Source organism: Cricetulus griseus, chromosome 6 (assembly GCF_003668045.3).
Source record: "Cricetulus griseus strain 17A/GY chromosome 6, alternate assembly CriGri-PICRH-1.0, whole genome shotgun sequence".
Lineage (NCBI taxonomy): Eukaryota > Metazoa > Chordata > Mammalia > Rodentia > Cricetidae > Cricetulus > Cricetulus griseus.
Window position 1 is genome coordinate 67,732,747 of NC_048599.1, and position 21,777 is coordinate 67,754,523.

General features: G+C 39.1%; 1 protein-coding gene across 1 annotated transcript in view; it reads left to right on the top strand.

Annotated features, from left to right (window-relative positions):
• The first annotated feature begins 5,056 nt into the window (after nt 1-5,056).
• The window catches only part of Bbox1 (gamma-butyrobetaine hydroxylase 1), a 54,192-nt gene continuing 37,471 nt past the window's right edge, over nt 5,057-21,777 (top strand). The window contains exons 1-3 of the mRNA XM_027422289.2: nt 5,057-5,348; nt 14,198-14,454; nt 15,598-15,712. Coding sequence (XP_027278090.1) covers nt 14,236-14,454; nt 15,598-15,712 — 334 coding nt within the window. The 5' untranslated portion in view covers nt 5,057-5,348; nt 14,198-14,235. The remainder of the gene's footprint in view (nt 5,349-14,197; nt 14,455-15,597; nt 15,713-21,777) is intronic.

Sequence of the window (21,777 nt, forward strand, 5' to 3'; positions counted from 1 at the left end):
AATTATATTCAACTACTCTATTCCTCATAAATCTCCTCCTCCTTAGAACCCCTGTACTTTAAGCCCTTTTCTTTTTTAAAATAGACCATCTCACAGTAGATGTCCTCTTACAATCTTTCCAACCCTCTTCCATGATACTCTCTGAGCCTTGGATGTAGCAGTTGTGTTACAAATGTATTAATTGGTGTGGGTACCTTATGATAAGTTGATGACTGTGCTTTGACCAGCCATAGCTTTCAAATTATCAAAGCATCTCATTTTCCCTTCTTTTTATTTAAAATAGAAACAAGCTTGTTTTACATGTCAATCCCAGTTCCCCCTCTCTCCCCTCTTCCTCTGTCCCCCACCGACCCCCCCATCCCATCCCCTTTCTGCTCCCCAGGGAGGGTGAGGCCATCCATGGGGGATCTTCAAAGTCTGTCACATCATTTAGAGCAGGCCCTCGGCCCTTCCCCATGTGTCTAAGCTGAGAGAGTATCCCTCTATGTGGAATGAGCTCCCAAATTCCATTTGTATACTAGGGATAAATACTGATCCACTACCAGAGGTCCCATAGACTGACTCCTAACTGATACCCAAATTCAGGGGGTCTGGAGCAGACCTATGCTGGTTTTCAAGCTATCAGTCTGGAGTCCATGAGCTCCCCCTTGTTCAGGTCAGTAAAGCATCTAATTTTTAAGGTAAATATTACTATATTTCATTGTCCATGTTTACTATTGGTGTCTATGACTTAATACATTTGAAATCCATCCATAGTTATATGGTTTTTGGATATAATGACCATGTAAAAATATTCCATTTTTGCTTCTTCTAAAAACACAAGGAAGAGTAATAGCCCACTTGAAGAAAAGCATGTTTAACTAAGGATGGATCTGAGATGGGTCACTTGCAAGTATGGGTCTATAAATTTCATGCACAATTGCCCACACCTGCTTTCTAAGCTATGTCCATCTAACAGGGAGCTCATCAACCTTAGTTATCATGCAGGGAATGAGGTTTATGTGAACAATGTCTTCACTGTGTTAAGCCCCTGAGCTTCTACAACACCCTATCACCAAACCCCAACCTCTGCTAATTAATATTAAAATAGAAATGTCTACATTGTCCCTGATACATCTGGTTTTATGCTAGCTTGCAAGTGCCTCATGTTCATCATTTATAAGATCAGATCATTGAATCAGAAAATGTCTTAAGTTTTTCCAAGCCACAAATTATACTTATGAACTCACTAAGGATTTTCCCCTGACTTTTCTTCAAAATGATGTCCATATTTACAAATCTGTCTTTCCATTCAGCCACCTACCCAAATGAGTTTTCAATACATTTATTTTCTCATCATAGGCTTTCCTTTTTTGAAACTCGTTTGGAGAAATGACCGGTTCTTGCTCTCATTGTAAAATTCAAAGACAACAAGATCTTTGCCATGTTTAGAAGCCATTCTTCCCTTATGCATCAACTAAAATATCAAGGATGAAGAAGCTGCTCATACTGGATGTAAAAGGAGCGATGAAACATATAGTTTAGGAGAGAAAAAATCCTCTTGAGAGTTATATACCTGCCACTTCAAACTACTGAGAAATTAGCAATGCTTTTGTAAAGTATATACATCACTGACCAATGGGATATGTTCATGAGATGCAGATATTACATATAAAAAATTCTCCCCACCAAAGAACTTTTAGTAATTAGACAAATACTGGATCTTTTGGATTTCCTTGTTCTGTGCAAATTCACATTCAAAACTCAAAACTTTCCTCATGGAGGACAACATATGGAATAACTAAGTCTCAAGTTTGAATTCAGAGCCATTTTTCTGTTACTATCCCAGGATATAAAATACAGCTGAGAATAAAGTCAGAGCATAAAAACAAACTCTCCTTCCCTGAGCTCAGATAACAGACGTGTAGCCAAATGGCATTTAACCAAGCCTTCTAAAATGAGTAACATGGTGTGAGCGCTGTTCCCCTGGGGACTTGATGAAAATGAGATGTCTACCACTAGGGTACTCTAAGCAAAAGCCCCGATTTAAAGGCAAATGCAGAAAATTGCAGGCATCTAAGAACAGCTTAAACTGAAAAACTTGTGTTTACTCCAAAGACGATAGTAAAAAATTAAAATTTATTGAATGCCTATGATTCATTCTTTCAGCAACATTTATTGGTTGTAAATAAAGTGCCAAGAATTGTGTTAGATGCTTTCAGATGAACTGTCCCCTTTAGTCAAGCGTGATATGAAGTACAGATTAATTTGTAGATTGTTGATGTGCCTGGAGCCACACAATTAACAGACCCTTTGTACAAGAGGCATTTAAGAGTGTGCTGTGTACTGGTGCACTAGGGTAGGCCCTAAGAAGCCCAGGGTGGGAGTACTAATTAAGGTCTTTATACCAAATGGACAAAAGCTTGCAGACATTATAAATATTAACGTTCTGGAGTCAATTATCATAGGCTTGAGAAAGTTGACTGTATGTCAAGCTTCCCAAATTCCCATTTAGTGACATTGCATTAGTAGACTGAAATAGGTCAGCCTAACCTCATTCTGACCTTTGACTACAATCCACAGCAAACATTACTGTGGACTGGACATTTGCTTTCTGTTAAGCATTTACTAGCATGGCATTGTGTATAAAATCTGACTATTGAGTAAGTTCTGTCCTCTAAATTTGCAAGTTATCTTCACTATAACCAAGAATGCAAAGTTTAAGTTTATTCCCAGATTCTTTTTTGTTCCAGGCCAAAATTTAACAAGAGTGGGGAAGAAGCAGTTCTTTAGATCCCAATCTCCAGACTGCAACCTGAAACCCTTTATTCTTCCACTTCTTCTCATATCCCAATTTTCATTATGAGCTAGGAAGTTCAGGTGAGCACATATGGATGTTCTAGTATATTCCTCTAATGTCATTGATCTATATACCATCTGCTTTGACACATTTAGGTACAGAACAACTACTTAGAGCACCTTGGCTTTGAGAGAGTATCCAGACTGAGAAGTGATATGCAAAGACCCAGCCAACCATGAGGTGGTTCCTACTCATGGCAGGTGGGCCTGGACTATATAAGAAATTTAGTTTAGCACTAGCCACAGAATGAGCCAGCAGGCAGCATTCCTCCATGCTTACTGCTTGAGTTCCTGTCCCCACGTCCCTCAACAATGAATTATTCCTCCACTTATATGTTGAAATAAACCATGCAGCTTTTGGTCATGGAATTTATCTTAACAACAGAAAGGGAACTAGACCAACATATATCTAATTAAGGGTTAGTATCTGAAATATATATTGACCTCAACTCAATAGCAAGAAAACAAATAGTTTGATTAAACACAGAGAGAAAACAGGACACACAAATGGACAATAGGCAAGTGAACATCATTTCAAAAATGCCTAATAACTAAAGGTGTAAACATTAAGCCATAAATTATATGTCATTCCATGCTATGAGAGGTGTTTGTCCAGAAGATTTAAAAGTAAGTTTTTGAAAAGATGTGGATAAAGGGGATTTTTTGAACACTTTGGGGAGGCAGGATATGAATAAGTTCAACTATTATGAAAAATAAGATAGAAGTGATTTAAAAATTAAATGAAGAGCTGCTACATGACTCAGCAACACCACTACTAGGTGAACAGTGAACTAACAGGAAATCATTAAGTCCAAGGGCTACTCTGAGAGAACCCTTCCAGGAAGAGTGATGCTGCTTTTGCCTGCTTGTGTTACTTATCTGCCTATTTTGCTTGTGGGAATTAACTCTTTGTTTACATTTTTGGGGCTTTCGTTTTTGTTTTTTCTTTTGTTGTTGTTGTTGTTTGAGACAGGGTTTCTTTGTGTAGCCTTGGCTATCTTAGAAGAAGCTCTGCAGACCAGGATGACTTCTAACTCACAGAGATCCTCCTGCCTCTGCTTCCCAAATGCTGGGATTAAAGGTGTGAGCCACCACTACCCAGTGTTCTTTATTCAAAAATTTTCAAGCTTTACCTATTGGTAAATTTGTTGTTTCTTTTATTTACTCATAATATTAGAAGCCATGGCTGTGTAACATTGTTTTTCAACAGCTTTGTTGTATATATGTACTTTTATCATATCTTTAAAATTGTTTATGCTTTGAAACTATAATTACATCATCTCCCCTGTCCCTTTCCTCCCTCTAGCCCTTCCTATATACCTTGCCTTGCTCCTTTTCAAATTCTTCACCTCTTTTTTCATTAACCACTTTTTTTAAAAGCTGGAGCAGGATTTACTTAATTTATTCCACTAATAGTTACTACAGCACAGGAGATGAAGTAAAAATCACTGCTTTCTGTTTCATTTGTGTCATAAATTATTAAGACATAGCTAGTTGATTCTTTCTGGCATCTCTATAACTTCTGTTCCCGTGGGTTTTCAATGCTGACAGCATTCAGGATTGCACCCACATCTACACCCCCCTTCTGTGGGTGAAAACTGAACCTGCTCTTACTTTCCAGGACATTGGGTGTCAGTAACTTAACTTGCAGACTCTAAGTAGGAAGTCAAGTTGAGGAAGTGATAGAGGGTTACGGTTGATATTTTACTATGAAATCAACTGACAAATCATCATTGGGGGATGTGGAGGACATTACAATACTGGAGGTCACCTGGGAGCTGGGCCACATGACTTCCCTCTTTGATTATGGCTTTTGTTTATTCTTGTCTCATCTCCCCGCTGCACTGAGTCCTTGAGGCAAGAAGTAACAAGTTGCAGTCTGGGATGTGCTGTATCTTCTTGGGAAGCCTGACGTTGGTGGGAGGAGGCCAGAGGACTCCTGATCACTTTCTAGATTTTAGTTACCACCCAAAGACTCTATTTTAACATAATGGCTCCAGTGTAAAGAACTGGGTCTTGGGAACTGTCCAACAAATCCTCCGTGTACTAGGCCATCCTGCAAGTTTAAAAAGCTTGTCAGCCAAGCTCTGGATCCCTGGCATATGGCCCACCCCGGCCTTTCTCTCTTGTTGCCCTAAGGGCTCTGTGTTATGAGTCAAATCACTGGGCAACCAAGTATCTTCAGAAGAGCCTGAGGCTCTCTAGCAGCTACTGTTTACTCCAGACAAAACTGGAGAAAGGGAGAGTATCTAGCGAAGGGAGGCCAATCCCAGCCTTTCGAGCAGACCAGTACAAAGTTCTCTCTAAAAACATTTCGGTTGCAATATTCAGTGATCAAGCAGACGCTACTGCGCCTGTGCTCAGGTGAGAGCCGCCAGCTCCTCCCTGCCCAATGCATAGGCTTCTTCTCCAAGTGAATTTTGCAATAGAAGAGCTGTCTCTGTGGACAGGTGGAAACTGTCTGCTTGTTCCTGTTGCTGCAACTGGCTCAGGCACAGGAGACAAGACAGGTGAGAAATACTTTTCTTTTTCTCTGTCGATTCGGAACTGGTGCAAAGCTTTGCTTGAGCTGTTTGAGTTTGTGGTTTCCGGAAACCTGTTGGAGTCCTTTATCTTGCTAACTGCTTCCCCTGTAGATAACGAAAGCTCTTTATTTTGTTTTAGTGTTCTTGCTATCAATCAAAGAAATGCTCAATCAAAGAAATGGCTGCACCTTCATATCTAGCTACCCTTTTATTTTTCCACTCTCAGTTGTGTCTGTGGTCAGGGTCAAAGCATAGCAGCAAGGACCACAGTGGCTGCCAGGGAAAGCTGACCAGTAGAGTGGAAAGTGGGGGTAGATGTGACTGGAGCAGGAAAGTTTTTTCTCCAAAGGATATCTAGGACCAGAGCTGTGGCTTCCTTTATGTGATATGTTCTGTGTGGTTTGATAGTCAGAGAATATATGATAACTGAGATTATTGAACTCAACTCTGATGACTGAGCGGCCCCTGGATTAAACTTTGTGTACAGGGGAAAGAAAGAACATCTACATCAAACTCCAGGAACATGTCATTCACAGCCCTGTTGAAGCATCAGGCATCTGGAATAGGCTCGATTTCTGGAATGTAGTGGATCTGATTGCTTCTTGGCAGCAAGTCTTTTCCAATTATGTGTGGCTTAGTCTGATTGTCAAATTACTTTGCAGTCCCCAAACTGATCCAGGATGTCTGTAGAAGGGACAGAGACAGCTCTGTCTACAAAGCTGATTGTGATGGAAGGAAAGTTCTAATGAAATTTTTTGAAATGTTCTCTTAATAATCCACAATCCAGCCAAAAGGAAGGCAATGCATACTATTCCTTGGCCCTTTGTTGAGCCAAAAGAGCCAAAAGTAGCACGCTTCTCTAAAAGTCTGGTCATTTAAGGCCTGCCTACAGTGTTGTTTTGTTCCCTTGATGCTGCTCAAGAAAAGATTTAATTAAAAACATAAGACTTCTCATAATCAATGTATGATGAGGCTGTAAGAATTTAGAAACTCTCTTTTGTGCTCTCATCCCATCAGTAAACAAGAAACTTCCCAATCTCAACTCTTACTGAATTATTTTAACTCCACTGTGATGAAGTTAAAGTTTCCTTTTTACCAAGTACAAAGCACATTTTTGAATGAAGTCTGGTACTTTAAACAAGATAACAAGCAGAACAGTGAACTTCTTGGGGAACACCAAGTGGTTTTTCTAATGGTTCCACAGAATCCATTATTTGTGTGAGGGTACAGTCAGGGATGATCATATGCCTCAGCCACTTATCCAAACAAGTTAAGATTAGAAATGAATTTTAACAGATTTGAAGCCCCCAAATTAAAAGTTTATAGGTGGTTGATATCATGAGTTAGAGTATGTAGTCCAATGTTTTTGAGCTTAAGTATTAGTTAGGCACCATGAGTACAACCCAGTCAACAGCAACTTTTCCAAAGACAAATGTATATGTCTTAGAGGTTGAGTTGTAAGTGAATAATATTTTTAAGCCTCAGTGATATAAAGTTTGGGGAAAAAACCCAAAACCCTTTTTCCTACTCTTTTCTGCAAAAATAAAATGTCTGATAGTCAAGTTCACTAAACAAAGACCTTGAGAATGAGCCACCCTTTTAATAGAATCATGTTAATAAGCTGAAAGTATTCCCTGGAAGATGATACGAACATAATTTTCCATGATGCAATCATGGATGATCAGATGGAAACTCACAGACATTGGCATCTGATATGTCCATGGTGTTCTTGTCTGATGTTACTAAAATATCCTGTGGGGTCAGTGATCTACATTAGTACTCTGCAGATCTAACTTTGTGTATAGTTATTATGAAGTTCCTGCATCATGTTGTCAATCCTCTTTATAGATGATTACCCCAATTAGTTATTTGATTTCTGTATTCTCTTTTATTAGAATAGACATTTTCACCAAGTATGTTTATACCAGACTAATCAACATAGGTTTGAAGTAATCTCTCCCACTAAGAGAGTGGGTGTAGATAAACCACACAGATATCTCTTTGCCTCCATTTTCCTGCCTGGCTGTGTATCTAACAATGGCACTGAAAGCAGGAACATCAGCTTGTTTCTATCTGGCTCTAAGAGTCCTAGTTCCAGCATTTGTTTTGTTTTTAAGAGCAGTACACGAACTAAGTTTTACAGCTGCTTTCTTTTTTTCTCAAAGAGAGCAAGGGAAATTGATGATAAATTTCAACATATAAAATTAAGACACAGAAAAATGCCTACACTCACACCTATTTCTGAAGTAGGATCACGTCAAAAACAAGTTAGTTGTGACACACAGAGTTCCCAGGTAAAGTCCCCAGCCCTGAAAGAGAGTGGCAAATAATTAAGAAGGGAGCATGCACATGGTAATACTGTGGAGTAAAAAGAAAACTCCTCCAACAGATAAGATGCTGCCAGGACCCAAGGGCTGTTTTACAGGCCAGGCAGGACTACGCTTTCCCACCACACCCGATATAATGTTTCATAAGCTAACAATTCTGTTTCAGAAAACCAAAATAGTAATAAGCATAAAATAAATATTTTCATTTTACAAGTGGAGTGTCTGCTGTTTTCCTGTTCTTCTTAGAAACATAATGATGTGTCACTAACCAAATTCCCAGGATCCTTTGCTAAATTCAATTGCAAGTTGGGTGAGTTAGAAACAGAGGTCAACAAATCCTGTGTGTAACAAGCCTGTGGCTTTTCAGGAACTTTTCTTTTAAATATTTATGATCATTAATAGCCTGTTTCTTTTTAATTTTTCATATTTATCCCAATAAAAATTCAAAGTTAGCCAAGAAAAGTTAAAATAGGGAATGAGTTGCCTACCTCACCATGTTTTTGTTTGAATTATCATTTACATTCATCATGAAGCTAAGAAAACTATGAATTGCAGAAATGTCCCACCAAGTTCATACATAGACATCCAAATTGTTTTATTTTAGTGAAACCTAAGTCCTAGTGCTTCTTCCATGACCTCCCCCAGGTAGCCTCCATTCCTCCTAATACTGGTGTCTGGGGCTTTTCTTGTCCCAGGTTATGTTTTTTTGTTTTTTTTGTTTTTGTTTTTTTTTAACCAGATGGGATCCGGACAAGGCTCAGGTCTCTATAATGACTGGAAACCTCTGTAGTCCAAATGCTCTAAATAGAGGAAAAGGAAAAAAAATATAGAAGAGATAGATGAAAATTTCAAAATAGACTGTAATAAGATCACTATATGTCTGGGTAGATGTCTGCCATTCTGATCATTTCACCAGTGGATTTTCTCAGGTTTTGTAGAAGTTGACAGCAGGGCGTAATGCCATCTCTAAATATAGAAACCATGTTCATCATGATGGAAAAATCTGTCCTACAAGAGTATCCATTAAGTAACAGTGCTTCATATGCCAAATGGAACAACTATCATTTCAATCAGAAAAATCTTAAACAGGAGCTCCAGACATGGCTTGGCACATAGAAGGGATTACTGCTCTATCTGAGGACAGAAATTACATCCCAGGACCTAGACAATAGACAACTCATAAATACCTGTTCTCCAGCACCAAGGGATCTAACACCGCCTTCTGGACTCAATGGGCATCAGCACATACACTTAAATAAAGATAAATCATTTTAAATGAGTACATTGATAAATATGTAATAGAGATGACCTAAGCTTAGAACACATGCCAATGCACATGAAACCTGGATGATAAAACAAAGTGAGAAATTTTTTTTCATAAGGTAGACCCTACTATCATGCAAGAGTGTCCAAACTTTTGACATTGTGACACAATCTGCTGGCTAGTTGTTTGCCAACTTAACACAATCTAGAGTCACCTGGGAAGACAGAACTTCAATTGAAAAAATGCCTGTGGGCAAGTGAGTGAAGAATTTTCTTGATTACTGGCTGATGTGGGAGGGCCCAGCCTACCTAGCCAGATAGTTCTGAGATATATTTAAAAAAAAATAAAAAGTAAGCTGAACAAGCCATGGAGAACAAGCCACTGAGCAGTGTTCCTCCATTGCCTATGTTTCAGTCCCTGCCTCCAAGTTCCTGTCTTGAGTTCTTCAACTGACATCCCTTCATGATGGACTATAAGATGAAATTAACCCTTTCCTCTTCAAGTTGCTTTTGGCCATGGCCTTTTTCACAGCAATTGAAAACAGAGGAGGACACTATCTAAATGTGTACCTACCAGTGGAATAGGTGAATCATAGGCAGTTCAATTCTTATTTTTTTGGGAAAGCAAATTCTACACTATTTTGCTTAATAGATGTACCTACCAATTTATACCCCTTAGTGTTCTTCATTCTCTTTATCTTTGGCAACACTTAAAGACATTCTATAATACTGAGTGTAACAAGGGTAAGGAGATTTCTCATGGTGGTTTGGGTTTGTAGTCTCTGAACATAATTGCCCATTTGTTCACCGGCATCCTGTCCATTTTTTCATCTTCTTTTTGAGAAGTGTCTGTGCAAGTCCTCCCATTATTAAGGGAACTTGATTTCTTCCTGCTGCCTTGTGTGCCTTCTTAAAATCTTTGGTATGGTTTGCGAATGATTTCTGCCATTTTTGTAGCTTTATAGTTTTGGATCTTGTGACTGACACTGCTTCAGTCTACACACACACACACACACACACACACACACACACACACACACACACACACACACGTTGAAATTTATGAGCTCCTTGTACTTATGGCTTCAGTCTTTTATTCATTTTGAGATCACTTTTGTCAGTCTTTTGAGAAAAGAGTCCAATTTCATTCTTCCAAATATGGACAACCAGTGCTCCCATCACTATTGAAGAGACCATCTTTTCTTCACTAGGTGTCTTGGAAATTTTGTCAAAGCTATATTGACAATATATACATAGGTTTACTTCTGGTCTCGCCAGTTTTCCAATTTTCATATCAGTGCTGTTACTTTTGTCACTATAGATTTACAATGTATTTTGAGATCATGCGGTATGATACCTCCAGTTTTGTAACTCTTTCCAGGTTGGTTGCTTTGACTATTTAGAAACTGTTCAACTGCCATACAAATATCAAGAGTGACTTTTCATCAATCTCATTATCAGGGGAGGGCATTTAAGGTAGCTTCTCCTCTATTGCTTAGATTGTTAGTTGGTGTCATCTTTGTAAATCTCCAGACATTTCCCTAGTGCCTGATTTATCTTTAAATCTAAAAGGTCTCCCTCTATTATGGCATCTCTTATATTGTTTTCTTCTATTCTTCCACCGACTCAACCTTTCTGTTCCCTCATGTCCTCCTCACCCCTCCTCTTCTCCCCTTCTCATTCTGGTGGAAGTAGAAGCAGACACCCACAGCTAATCACTGAACTGAATTGGATTCCAGTTGCAGAGAAGGACAAGTGATGAGCAAAGGGGTCCAGACCAGGCTGGTGAAACCCACAGAAACAGCTGACCTGAACAACTAGGACCTCTTGCTCCCCAGACTGATAGCTGGGAAACCAGCACAAAACTGATCCAGACCCCAGGAACGTGAGTGTCAGTGAGGAGACCTCGGAAATCCATGGGGCCTCCTATAGTAGATTATTACTTATCCCTAGCATAAGTGTGGACTTTGGGAGCCCATTCCACACAGAAGTATACTCCCTGAGCCAAGACCCATGGGGGTGGGCCTAGGCCCCATCCCAAAGGATATGACAGACTCTGAGGAGCCCCCCCCATGGAAGGCCTCACCCTCCCTGGGGAGCAGAAAGGGTATGTGATAGGTAGGGTTTTAGTTGGGGTGGGGACAGTAGGGGAGGAGGAGAGGGAGAGGGAATTGGGATTGACATGTAAAACAATCTTGTTTCTAATTCAAATTTAAAAAAATGAAAAAAGAGTGACTTTTCTATTGATCTGAATCATGGTTTTTGAATTATTATATACATTTCACTGAATCCATAAGTCATTTTGGTACCATGGGCACTTTAAAAATATTGATTCTCCCAATTTATGAATACATACTATTTCTTTCCACGTCCTATAATAGCCTTCAAATAATTTCATAGATGTCTTATAGTTTCAGTGTATAGATTTCATCTCTGTGGTTAAATTAAACTCAAGTATTTTCTTTGATGACATTGTAAGTAAGAATGTGCTCTTATATTAAGAATATTCACATGTTGGTTTTGTATCCTGAAATCTTACTATCTCCTTTTTAAAAAATGTTCCCTATATGGAAACAGCCAAAATATATCCCTGGCCACATTTTTGTAACACACACTAATCTCAGCTATGGAGGAAGCTGGAAATGTAACCATGCCCCAAGTTTATACTGAAAAATCAATATTATATTAGTGAAGAAGCAAAATAAGGTGGAATCGAGACATGCAAAGCAGTGTCAGTCACAGATCCTTACAGAGTAAGTTAAATGATGTTCTTTAATGAATATTGAGACCATTTGACGCCATATTTGCTCTGTTTACTTTGTGATCCTCTCAGTTTACCTTGTGGTACAGAACTTCATGATTATCTTCCTTCATACCTTCCAATACCATGTGACAAAGAAGATATTATTACACAAGAGTGCAAATTTTTCTCGATACCCAAAGAAGTAAAAGAGTGTTGTTTCTGCATCAATACAGCACAGCATACTCCTGTCTGGAAGAAAGAATGGACTGAGAAAGGACAGCTACACTACTGCTCTTGGCCAGATATGTCCCACAGACTACTTTATGCATTTCCTGAGCTCAGAATAGCTGTTCTATTTTGAATGTGGTTTAAAAATTAAGAATACAGAAGAGAAATTATATGTACCCTACCAATTTTGTAGAAACTATTTGGTGACTCCTGACATAGATGAAAATTTGTAAATTTCTCTCTTTTGTAAAAGACTTTAATTTTATTTTTAATTATGTGTATGAGTGTATGCCTATGAGTGGGCATGTGTAGGTGAGTACAAATTACTGAGGAGGCCAATGCTGTTGGATTTCCCCGGAACTGGAGTTACAGGTTGTTATGAAACATCTGATGTGGATGCCAGGAACTGAACCAAGATCCTCTGCAAAATAGTACACACTCTTAACCACTGAGCCACCTCTTTAGATCCCCCCCTCTCTCTCTCTCTCTCTCTCTCTCTCTCCTATCTTATATGTTACTTAAAGGTCTAATTGTGGTATCTCAGAGTTGCTGACTGGAATCACCACTGTTCTTTGAAACTGTACCTGTGGGAACCCCTGCCTCCACCATCTCCCGTCTGGACCCCTAGTGTGCTATCTACTCCACAGAGGAGCTGATTCCAGACTTGCTACAGCTCTCTTCAAACTCAAGTGCTAAATTTCCAAGTTTAAACTAAATTATGATTTTGAATGAGTAGTTTGCATAGTAATGCTCCCCTGTCATTAGCATTTAAGGATAGCTTGGGAATGAGTACCCAAGCAAACACATGTACTAGAGGCCCAGAAAATTGTCTCTTCTGTTTTGTGACTAGGTAAATCCAGTGTATTTCAATTAAACAGAGAAAGCAAACTTTCCTGTCTTGACTCAACTCTATAGTCAGAAGAAATCACCAGAGCTATTTGATTTGTGAAATAAAATGCAACACAGTCACCTACAAGTTGATTACTTAAATACCATGAAAAGACTGTAAATTTATTTTAATATGGTCCTTTAATTTCAAAAAAATCTCAGTAAGTGTCTTTGTCTTACATGGTAAGTCCCTGGTGCTCTTAGTTCCTGACACACTGAAGAAGTTGTACAAGCAGACACTATGTTGTGTGTTGATCTTCCTCCTTTCATCACAAGGTAACATGTCATTTTGGCTGTCCTGTCACCTTCTGTTAGGGTAGAGGTGTCAATACTCCTATGAAAAAACTTAAAGCATTCTGAATCTTTCATGTAAATTTTATTTTATTTTTTTTACTAAATTCTACTATTTGTACATATGTTGAGAATCTCAGGAAAATATTTTCAGAAATTGAAGCCTATAACATTGTATCATTTCTAATGGTCGGGTATAGACTCATTAATGAAATAAGGATTGACACGGAGTTGCCAAGTGCAAGCATTGAGGTTCTTTTCTTTGGCTAGATTTCTTTTCCTGTAATTTATTGCATTGCTACAAACTTGGTAGATTTTGTAATGAAAAGAAGTAATACATTCCCAGTCAAAATGTAGATACCCAAATCTACCCTGTAAACACTCAGGATAAAGTAAGACATTCCAAATAGGCAAAGGAAGAAAATGTCAGTAAACAAACCCAAAAAGCTTTTTGAAGGACTTCAGTATTTTGAAGTTCCAGTGAGAAAATAAAAGTAAAAAGCAAATAATAGATGAGAAATATCACAATATTCTGAGTCACACTACCCTTTAAGCACATTAGTCCCTTGGTGGTCATTGAGAATCATAGAAGTAAGTTTTGTTTCCAAAGCCAGGTGCAGCTGTCGTCAGTTAAAACAGCAGAGACATGAGCTGGGACTAAGGCTCACCAGTAGAGTACCTGTCTGCCTGTGGAAAGCCCTGGACTCAATCTTCTGCCCCACAAAACCAAAACAGGGAGGCAAACATTACATTTCCCGTTTGTGGAGCAATTTTTTCACAGCTTTTCTGCAAACATGGCTATACAAATGGGTGTATCATTGGTTCTCACTTTATCATCTAAAATTTCTGTTAAAGTGACAAGAAATTCTTTCTATTGGATTCTGATGTAGCATTTTTATCTTAAAGCTAGTCACTCTGTTTCTGTTTACAACACGTGAAATAACTCTAATCAGAACAAAGGTCCCAGCATTGTTCAAACTGAAGGCTTACACTGCTGAACAGATAGCAGAGGCTAGAGTCCACTTGCATTATTGCAGGGGTCAGGCTCAGGTGCAATCTGCCTTCCTAATACTTTTAACATTGACTTGTCATAGCAGGTAGCTGGTAGGATTTATCTTCAAAGACCAGAAACATGCACTGTGCCATGCTAAAGGCCGAAGCGGTGGATGGCGCTCATCTAATGCAGATCTTTTGGCACGATGGAACAGAGTCCCTCTACCCGGCGGTATGGCTGAGAGACAACTGCCAATGTTCTGAATGCTACCTGCATTCTGCAAAAGCTCGGAAACTTCTCCTGGAAGCTCTCGATGTGAACATTCGAATCAAAGACTTGTCATTTGACCGGAAGAAGGTAATTATCTCTAGCAATATTTCCCTTCTGTTTTGAGTTAAATCAAGACTTCCTTGATAATAATGAAATCAATCTTCTTTAACTTACCAGATATATAACAAACCATCTTTGTGGACATGTTTGTAGCATGTTTGGTACAGAGCAGGCATACTGAGTGGAAGATTCTGCAGTTGCTATCACGGCTTCAGTGTTTTCATTTTCCTCTTTCTTTTTAATATGCAGAGTGTTTATTCCAACTGAAATGTAATTATATCACCAGTGTTGTCCCTTTTCCTTCCTCCAACCCCTCCCATATGCCCCTCTCTCTCTCTCAACCTGGTGGCCTATTTTTCTTTAGTATTGTTACATTTGCATATGTACATAGAAATATAGAAAAACAGCCTTTCGATATATTCTGGTTTCTCTTCAGCTTCTTTTATTTACAATTTTTTTGCCTTTTGCTACTATAAAATATACAAATTTGCCTTTTTGCTTTTAGTGGCTAGCAGCCTTGAAGTACAATCATACAGTTTATATAGTAAAAGTAGTGCTTAGTTTACTCCTCCATCAAGCTCCAAAGTACAGAAGTTGTTCACACAAATGTCAGAATTCAGTAAGAAAATCTGGGTGAAAATGTTTCTCATAGTCCTTAGCATAGAGTACTCTCAGAAACTATGCTGATTAGTGCTATTTATCCAAACTAGTATGCTGGTCTATATGAAATCATATCCTAAGAGCCTCACTCTCAAAATCAACCATATTTGGCATCTATCATCTTTCTTGCTTCCTTATTTCCAGATTCTCACCAGAATAACAAATATGATCAGAAATCCTGTCTTTTCACAGTTATTCTGTCCTTCTCTCAGCTTGAATTCTCTATTCCCAATTCTCAGTCTTGGTAGTCATGCCCTTTCACAGGAAGTTTGAGGATCACATATTAGAGTATGTAAAGCAGAAATGTCAGGTTAGCAAAATTCTATTTCTTACACATCATCTCATCTGCCTTAGGCACCAAAAGTAGACCTTTGGGGGAAAGGGAGAGTAATGTTTAATTGAATTATCTGATCATTTTAAATAACATTCAAAAGAAAAGCAACTGCAGAAGGCAGAAGTGTATAATTGTGCAATGTACAAATAGATGATAATTGCTTTCTGTCTTATAAGGTTTATATCACTTGGCCCAATGAGCATTACAGTGAATTCGAAGCTAATTGGCTGAAGAAAAGATGCTTTTCTCAACAGGCAAGAGCAAGACTCCAAGGAGTATTGTTTTTACCAGGTAACATTGCCATCATCTTCTGTATACAGTAAAATCTTATAGAAAAAATTACATGAGAAATGCTATTATTTGAATTGAGTGTATCTACAGGACACTATTTAATGATCTTATTATATACACATATATTATGAAATGATCAAACCAATGTAATCAGTATTCATATCTCCCTCACTTTCTAATGATTTGGGCAGGAGAAATTTAAACCCCTATATCTTGGTTAAAATAATATTGTAATTTATAAGGAATGCTTAACATGTTAGTAGCACAGATCATTTTAGGCAAAACTGAAAAGAAGATCAGAGTAGATGTCAACACTCTAAAGAACTAGCAAGAAAAAAGATAGTGGGCTTGAGTCTTTCTCCTCTGAAGTTAAGCTGTAGCTCAAGAAGTTCCCTCCATGCTCTCTACAAAGAAGCAGAGTAAAACCAGAGAAAGTTCGTCCTTCTTAACAACATCTGAAGTCAGAACAGCACAAAATCAACAAAGTTCAAGTTCCTACCCTGGTGTCCATCAAGACATTATGTGAGTGAAGCTGTGAAACAGTGAGCACAGACTGAATTTGCATGTGAGTGTGAACACAAGCCTGTTTCCCTAGAGAGCGTTTATATGGGTCCCCAGAGAATCCGTGAGTAGAAAAATGTTTAGAGAGGAGATCGCTGGGCCATTCTGGGCCTCCACAGAGTGCAGAGAGTCCAGAGGTAAGCTGATGTGGCCCCTAACTAGGGCCCAACTTCTGTCTGCCCACCCTGGAAATCCCTGCCCAGGAATCTTCAACAGGACAATTCAACCCCTGAGGACCAAGTAACCCAGAGTCTGCTGACATCTCTGCACCAGTGCCACTCTCACCCACCTGCAGAGCGAGTGTCTCAGACCTGCCTGCACCCAACTTGAAACCCATCAGAGTATCAAAGTCAATTGCACACACCTGAAGAGAACACCAGACCCATACACATCAGGAAAGGAAGTGACACCAACTGTACCCACTGGAACAAGAGATGGTAAGACGACAATATAAGAACACATCCAACAAAAGGAAAACCAATATGACACCACCAGAGCCTAGGAACTCTACACCAGCAAGACATGAACATCCCAACACAGAAGAAGCAGAAAAGAGCAACCTTAAAAACAACTTCATGGAAATGATAGAGAATCTAAGAGAGGAAATCAGAAAATCCTTCAGAGAAATGGAAGAAAAGACAAACCAAAAGATGCAAGAAATCAAGGAAAGCCAAAAAAAGCCAAGAAAATACAATTAAATGGCTGAAGGAAACAGTTCAGGACCTGAAAACTGAATTAGAGACAATAAAGAAAACGCAAACTGAGGGAATGCTGGAAGTGGAAAAGCTGAGTAAACAATCAGGAACCACAGATGCAAACATAACCAATAGAATTCAAGAGATGGAAGACAGAATCTCAGACACTGAAGACAAACTAGAGGAAATAAACTTGCTGAAGACAAACTAGAGGAAATAAACTCGTCAAGCAAAGAAAATCTGAAGTCTAACAAATCCATAACACAAAATATTCAGGAAATTTGAGACACCATGAAAAGACCAAACCTAAGGATAATAGGTATAGAAGAAGGTGAAGAAACCCAACTCAAAGGTGCAGAAAACATATTCAACAAAATCATAGAAGAAAACTTTCCCAACCTAAAGATAGACATGCCAATGAAAGTACAAGAAGTCTACAGAACACCAAATAGAGTGGACCACAAAAGAAAGTCCCCTTGTCCCATAATAATTAAAACACCAAACATACAGAATAAAGAAAAAATATTAAGAGCAGCAAGGGGAAAAGGCCAAGTAACATATAAAGGCAAACCTATCAGAATTACACCAGACTTCTCCATGGAAACTCTGAAAGCTAGAAGGACCTGGATAGATATTCTACCAACTCTGAGAGATCATGGATGCCAGCCCAGACTACTATACCCAGCAAAGCTTTCAATCACCATAAATGGAGAAAACAAGATATTCCACGACAAAACCAGATTTAAACAATATGTAACCACTAATCCAGCCCTACAGAAAGTACTGGAAGGAAAACTCCAACCTAAGGAAATTAACTACACTCGCATAAACATAGGCAATAGATAATCCCACTCTACAAAACACAAAATAAAAGACAGGGTAAATCCACATACAATACCAGTACCAACAACAAACCAAAAACAAACAAGAATAAACACTGAATGGAACTTAATTTCCCTCAATATTAATGGTCTTAACTTGCCTATAAAAAGACACAGGCTAACAGATTGGATACGAAGACAGAATCCATCTCCTTCTGCTGCATACAAGAAATACACCTCGAATTCAAAGACAGACATTACCTCGGAGTAAATGGTTGGGATACTCCAATCAAATGGACCCAAGAAATGAGCTAGGGTAGCTATCCTTGTATCTAACAAGATAAACTTCAAACTAAAATCAATCAAAAGAGATGAAGAAGGCCATTTCATAGTCATCAAAGGAAAAATCCATCAGGAAGAAGTCTCAATTCTAAACATCTATGCCCCAAATACAAAGGCACCCACATTCATAAAGGAAACATTATTAAAACTCAAATCACAAATAAGGCCTCACACAGTTATAGTGGGAGACTTCAACACCCTACTCTCACCACTGGACAGGATCACCAGACAGAAACTTAACAAAGAGACAAAGGAACTAACAGAAGTTATGACCCAATTGGGATTAACAGACATTTATAGAACTTTCTATCCAAACACAAAAGAATATACCTTCTTTTCAGCATCACATGGAACCTTCTCAAAAATTGACCACATTCTCGGCAACATAGCAAACCTCAACAGGTACAAAAAAAAATTGGAATAATCCCCTGTGTTTTATCAGACCACCATGCTTTAAAGATAGAAATCAAAAACAAATCAAAGTGCAAAAAACCTACCAACTCATGGAAATTGAACAACACGCATTTGCAACATTCCTGGGTCAAGGAAGAAATGAAGAAAGAAATTAAAGACTCCCTAGAATTCAATGAAAATGTTGACACAACATACCCAAACTTTTGGGACACTTTGAAAGCAGTACTAAGAGGAAGTTCATAGCTCTAAGTGCTCACATGAAGAAACTAGAGAATAGCCATACCAGAGATCTGACATCACAGCTGAAAGCTCTAGAAAAATGGAAGCAAATTCACCCCGGAGGAGCAGACACCAGGAAATAATCAAACTGAGGGCAGAAATCAATAAAGTCGAAACAAAGAAAACAATTCAAAGAATCAATATAACAATTGGTTCTTTGAGAAAATCAACAAAATAGACAAACCGTTATCCAAATTAACCAAAAGGCAGAGAGAGATCATGAAAATTAACAAAATCAGAGATGAAAATGGGGACATAACAACGGACACTGAAGAAATCCAGAGAATCTTCAGGTCATACTTTGAAAACCTGTACTCCACAAAATTGGAAAATTTAAAGGAAATGGACAATTTTCCGGACAGTTATCACTTACCAAAATTGAATCAAGAACAGATAAGCAACTTAAACAGACCTATAATGTCTAAGGAAATAGAAGCAGTCATCAAAAGTCTCCCAACCAAAAAAAGCCCGGGGCCAAATGGATTCACTGCAGAATTCTACCAGAAATTCAAAGAAGAGCTAATACCAATATTCCTCAAACTGTTCTACAAAATAGAAGCAGAAGGGACATTGCCAAACTCTTTTTACAAGGCTACAATAACCTTGATACCCAAGCCACAAAAAGACACAACTAAGAAAGAGAACTACAGACCAATATCCCTCATGAACATTGATGCAAAAATTCTCAATAAAATCCTAGCAAATCGAATACAAGATCATATCAGAGAAATCATCCACCATGATCAAGTAGGCTTCATCCCAGGGATGCAAGGATGGTTTGAAAGACCCCGCCCCCTGGCTGGTTCTCTCTCGGTGACACTCCCGTACACGCGCACCCACACGCCAGGCTCCCTCCCAAGCCGGTTCACCCAGGCGGGGCCGCGACCCAGGCCCGCCCGCCTGGCGCGGCCCCGGGGCTGGGGCCGAGCGGGGAGAGGGCGCCCCCCGCCCCCGCCCCCGCCCGATGGGGAACCTCCGTCCCAAGGTCAGCCATCTGGACACGGAGGGAGGAATTGGGTCTGTTGTACCAGGTACAGACCTTGAGAATATACTGACCTAAAATAACTCTGTACCTCATTAAATTGTCCAATAGAATCCCTGTAACTATGCTTTTCACTTCTGCACTGTGCTTTTAGCTATATAAGGACCCCTCTCCCTTGGCTCGGGGCTTGGCCTAACAAAAGCTAAGTCCCCGGGTACGCACGCCATCAATAAAACCTCTTGCTTTTGCATCCAAAGTTCGTGGTTTCGCTGATTCCTGGGTGCGGGTCTCCTTCTACGAAAGTACCTCTTCTGAGGTCTTTCATTTGGGGGCTCGGTCTGGGATCGAGACCCGCCCAGGGACCACCGACCCACATTTGGGAGGTAAGTGTTATGTGGATCAAAATCCATCAATGTAATCCACCATATAAACAGACTGAGAAAAAAAATCACATGATCATTCACTAGATGCCAAAAAACCCTTTGACAAAATCCAACACCCCTTCATGATAAAGGTCTTGGAGAAATCAGGGATAACAGGAACATACCTCAACATAATAAAAGCAATATACAGCAAGCCAACAGCCAACATCAAATTAAATGGAGAGAAACTCGATCCAATTCCTCTAAAATCAGGGACAAGACAAGGCTGTCCACTCTCTCCATACCTCTTCAATATTGTCCTTGAAGTCCTAGCTAGAGCAATAAGACAACAAAAGGAGATCAAGGGAATACAAATCGGAAAGGAAGAAGTCAAACTCTCACTATTTGCAGATGATATGATAGTCTACATTAGTGACCTGAAAAACTCTACCAGGGAACTCCTACAGCTGATAAACACCTTTAGCAAAGTGGCAAGATACAAGATTAACTCAAAAAAATCTGTAGCCCTACTATACACCGATGACACATTGGTGGAGAAAAAAATCAGAGAAACATCACCCTTAACAATTGCCACAAACAACATAAAATACCTTGAGGTTACACTAACCAAAAATGTGAAAGACCTGTACCATAAGAATTTTGAGTCTCTAAAGAAAGAAATTAAAGAAGACACCAGAAAATGGAAAGATCTCCCATGCTCTTGGATAGGTAGGATCAACATAGTAAAAATGGCAATCTTGCCAAAAGCAATCTACAGATTCAATGCAATCCCCATCAAAATCCCAACACAATTCTTCACAGACCTTGAAAGAACAAATCTCAACTTTATATGGAGAAACAAAAGACCCAGGATAGCCAAAACATACAATAAAGGAACTTCTGGAGGCATAACCATCCCTGACTTCAAGCTCTATTACACAGCTATAGTCCTGAAAACAGCTTGGTATTGGCACAAAAATAGACTGGTAGACCAATGGAATAGAAGTGAAAACTCTGATATTAGCCCACACACTTATGAACACCTGATTTTTGACAAACAAACCAAATTTATACGATGGAACAAAGAGAACATCTTCAACAAATGGTGCTGGCATAACTGGTTGAAGACATGTAGAAGACTGCAGATAGACCCAAGCCTATTGCCTTGCACAAAACTTAAGTCAAAATGGATCAAAGATCTCAACATAAATCCAGCTACACTGAACCTATTAGAAGACAAAGTGGGAAATACCCTTGAATTATTCGGCACAGGAGACCACTTCCTGAACATTACACCAGTAGCATAGACACTGAGGTCAACAATTGATAAATGGGACCTCCTGAAACTGAGAAGCTTCTGTAAGGCAAAGGAGACAGTCAGCAACACAAAACGGCAGCCCACAGAATGAGAAAAAATATACAAAGAACTCAAGAAGCTAGTCCCCCAAACACCAAACAACCCAATTAAAAAGTGGGGTACAGAACTAAATAGACAATTCTCAATAGAGGAATCTAAAATGGCTGAAAGACACATGAGAAAGTGTTCAATATCCTTAGTCATCAGGGAAATGCAAATCAAAACAACTCTGAGATACCATCTAACTCCTAT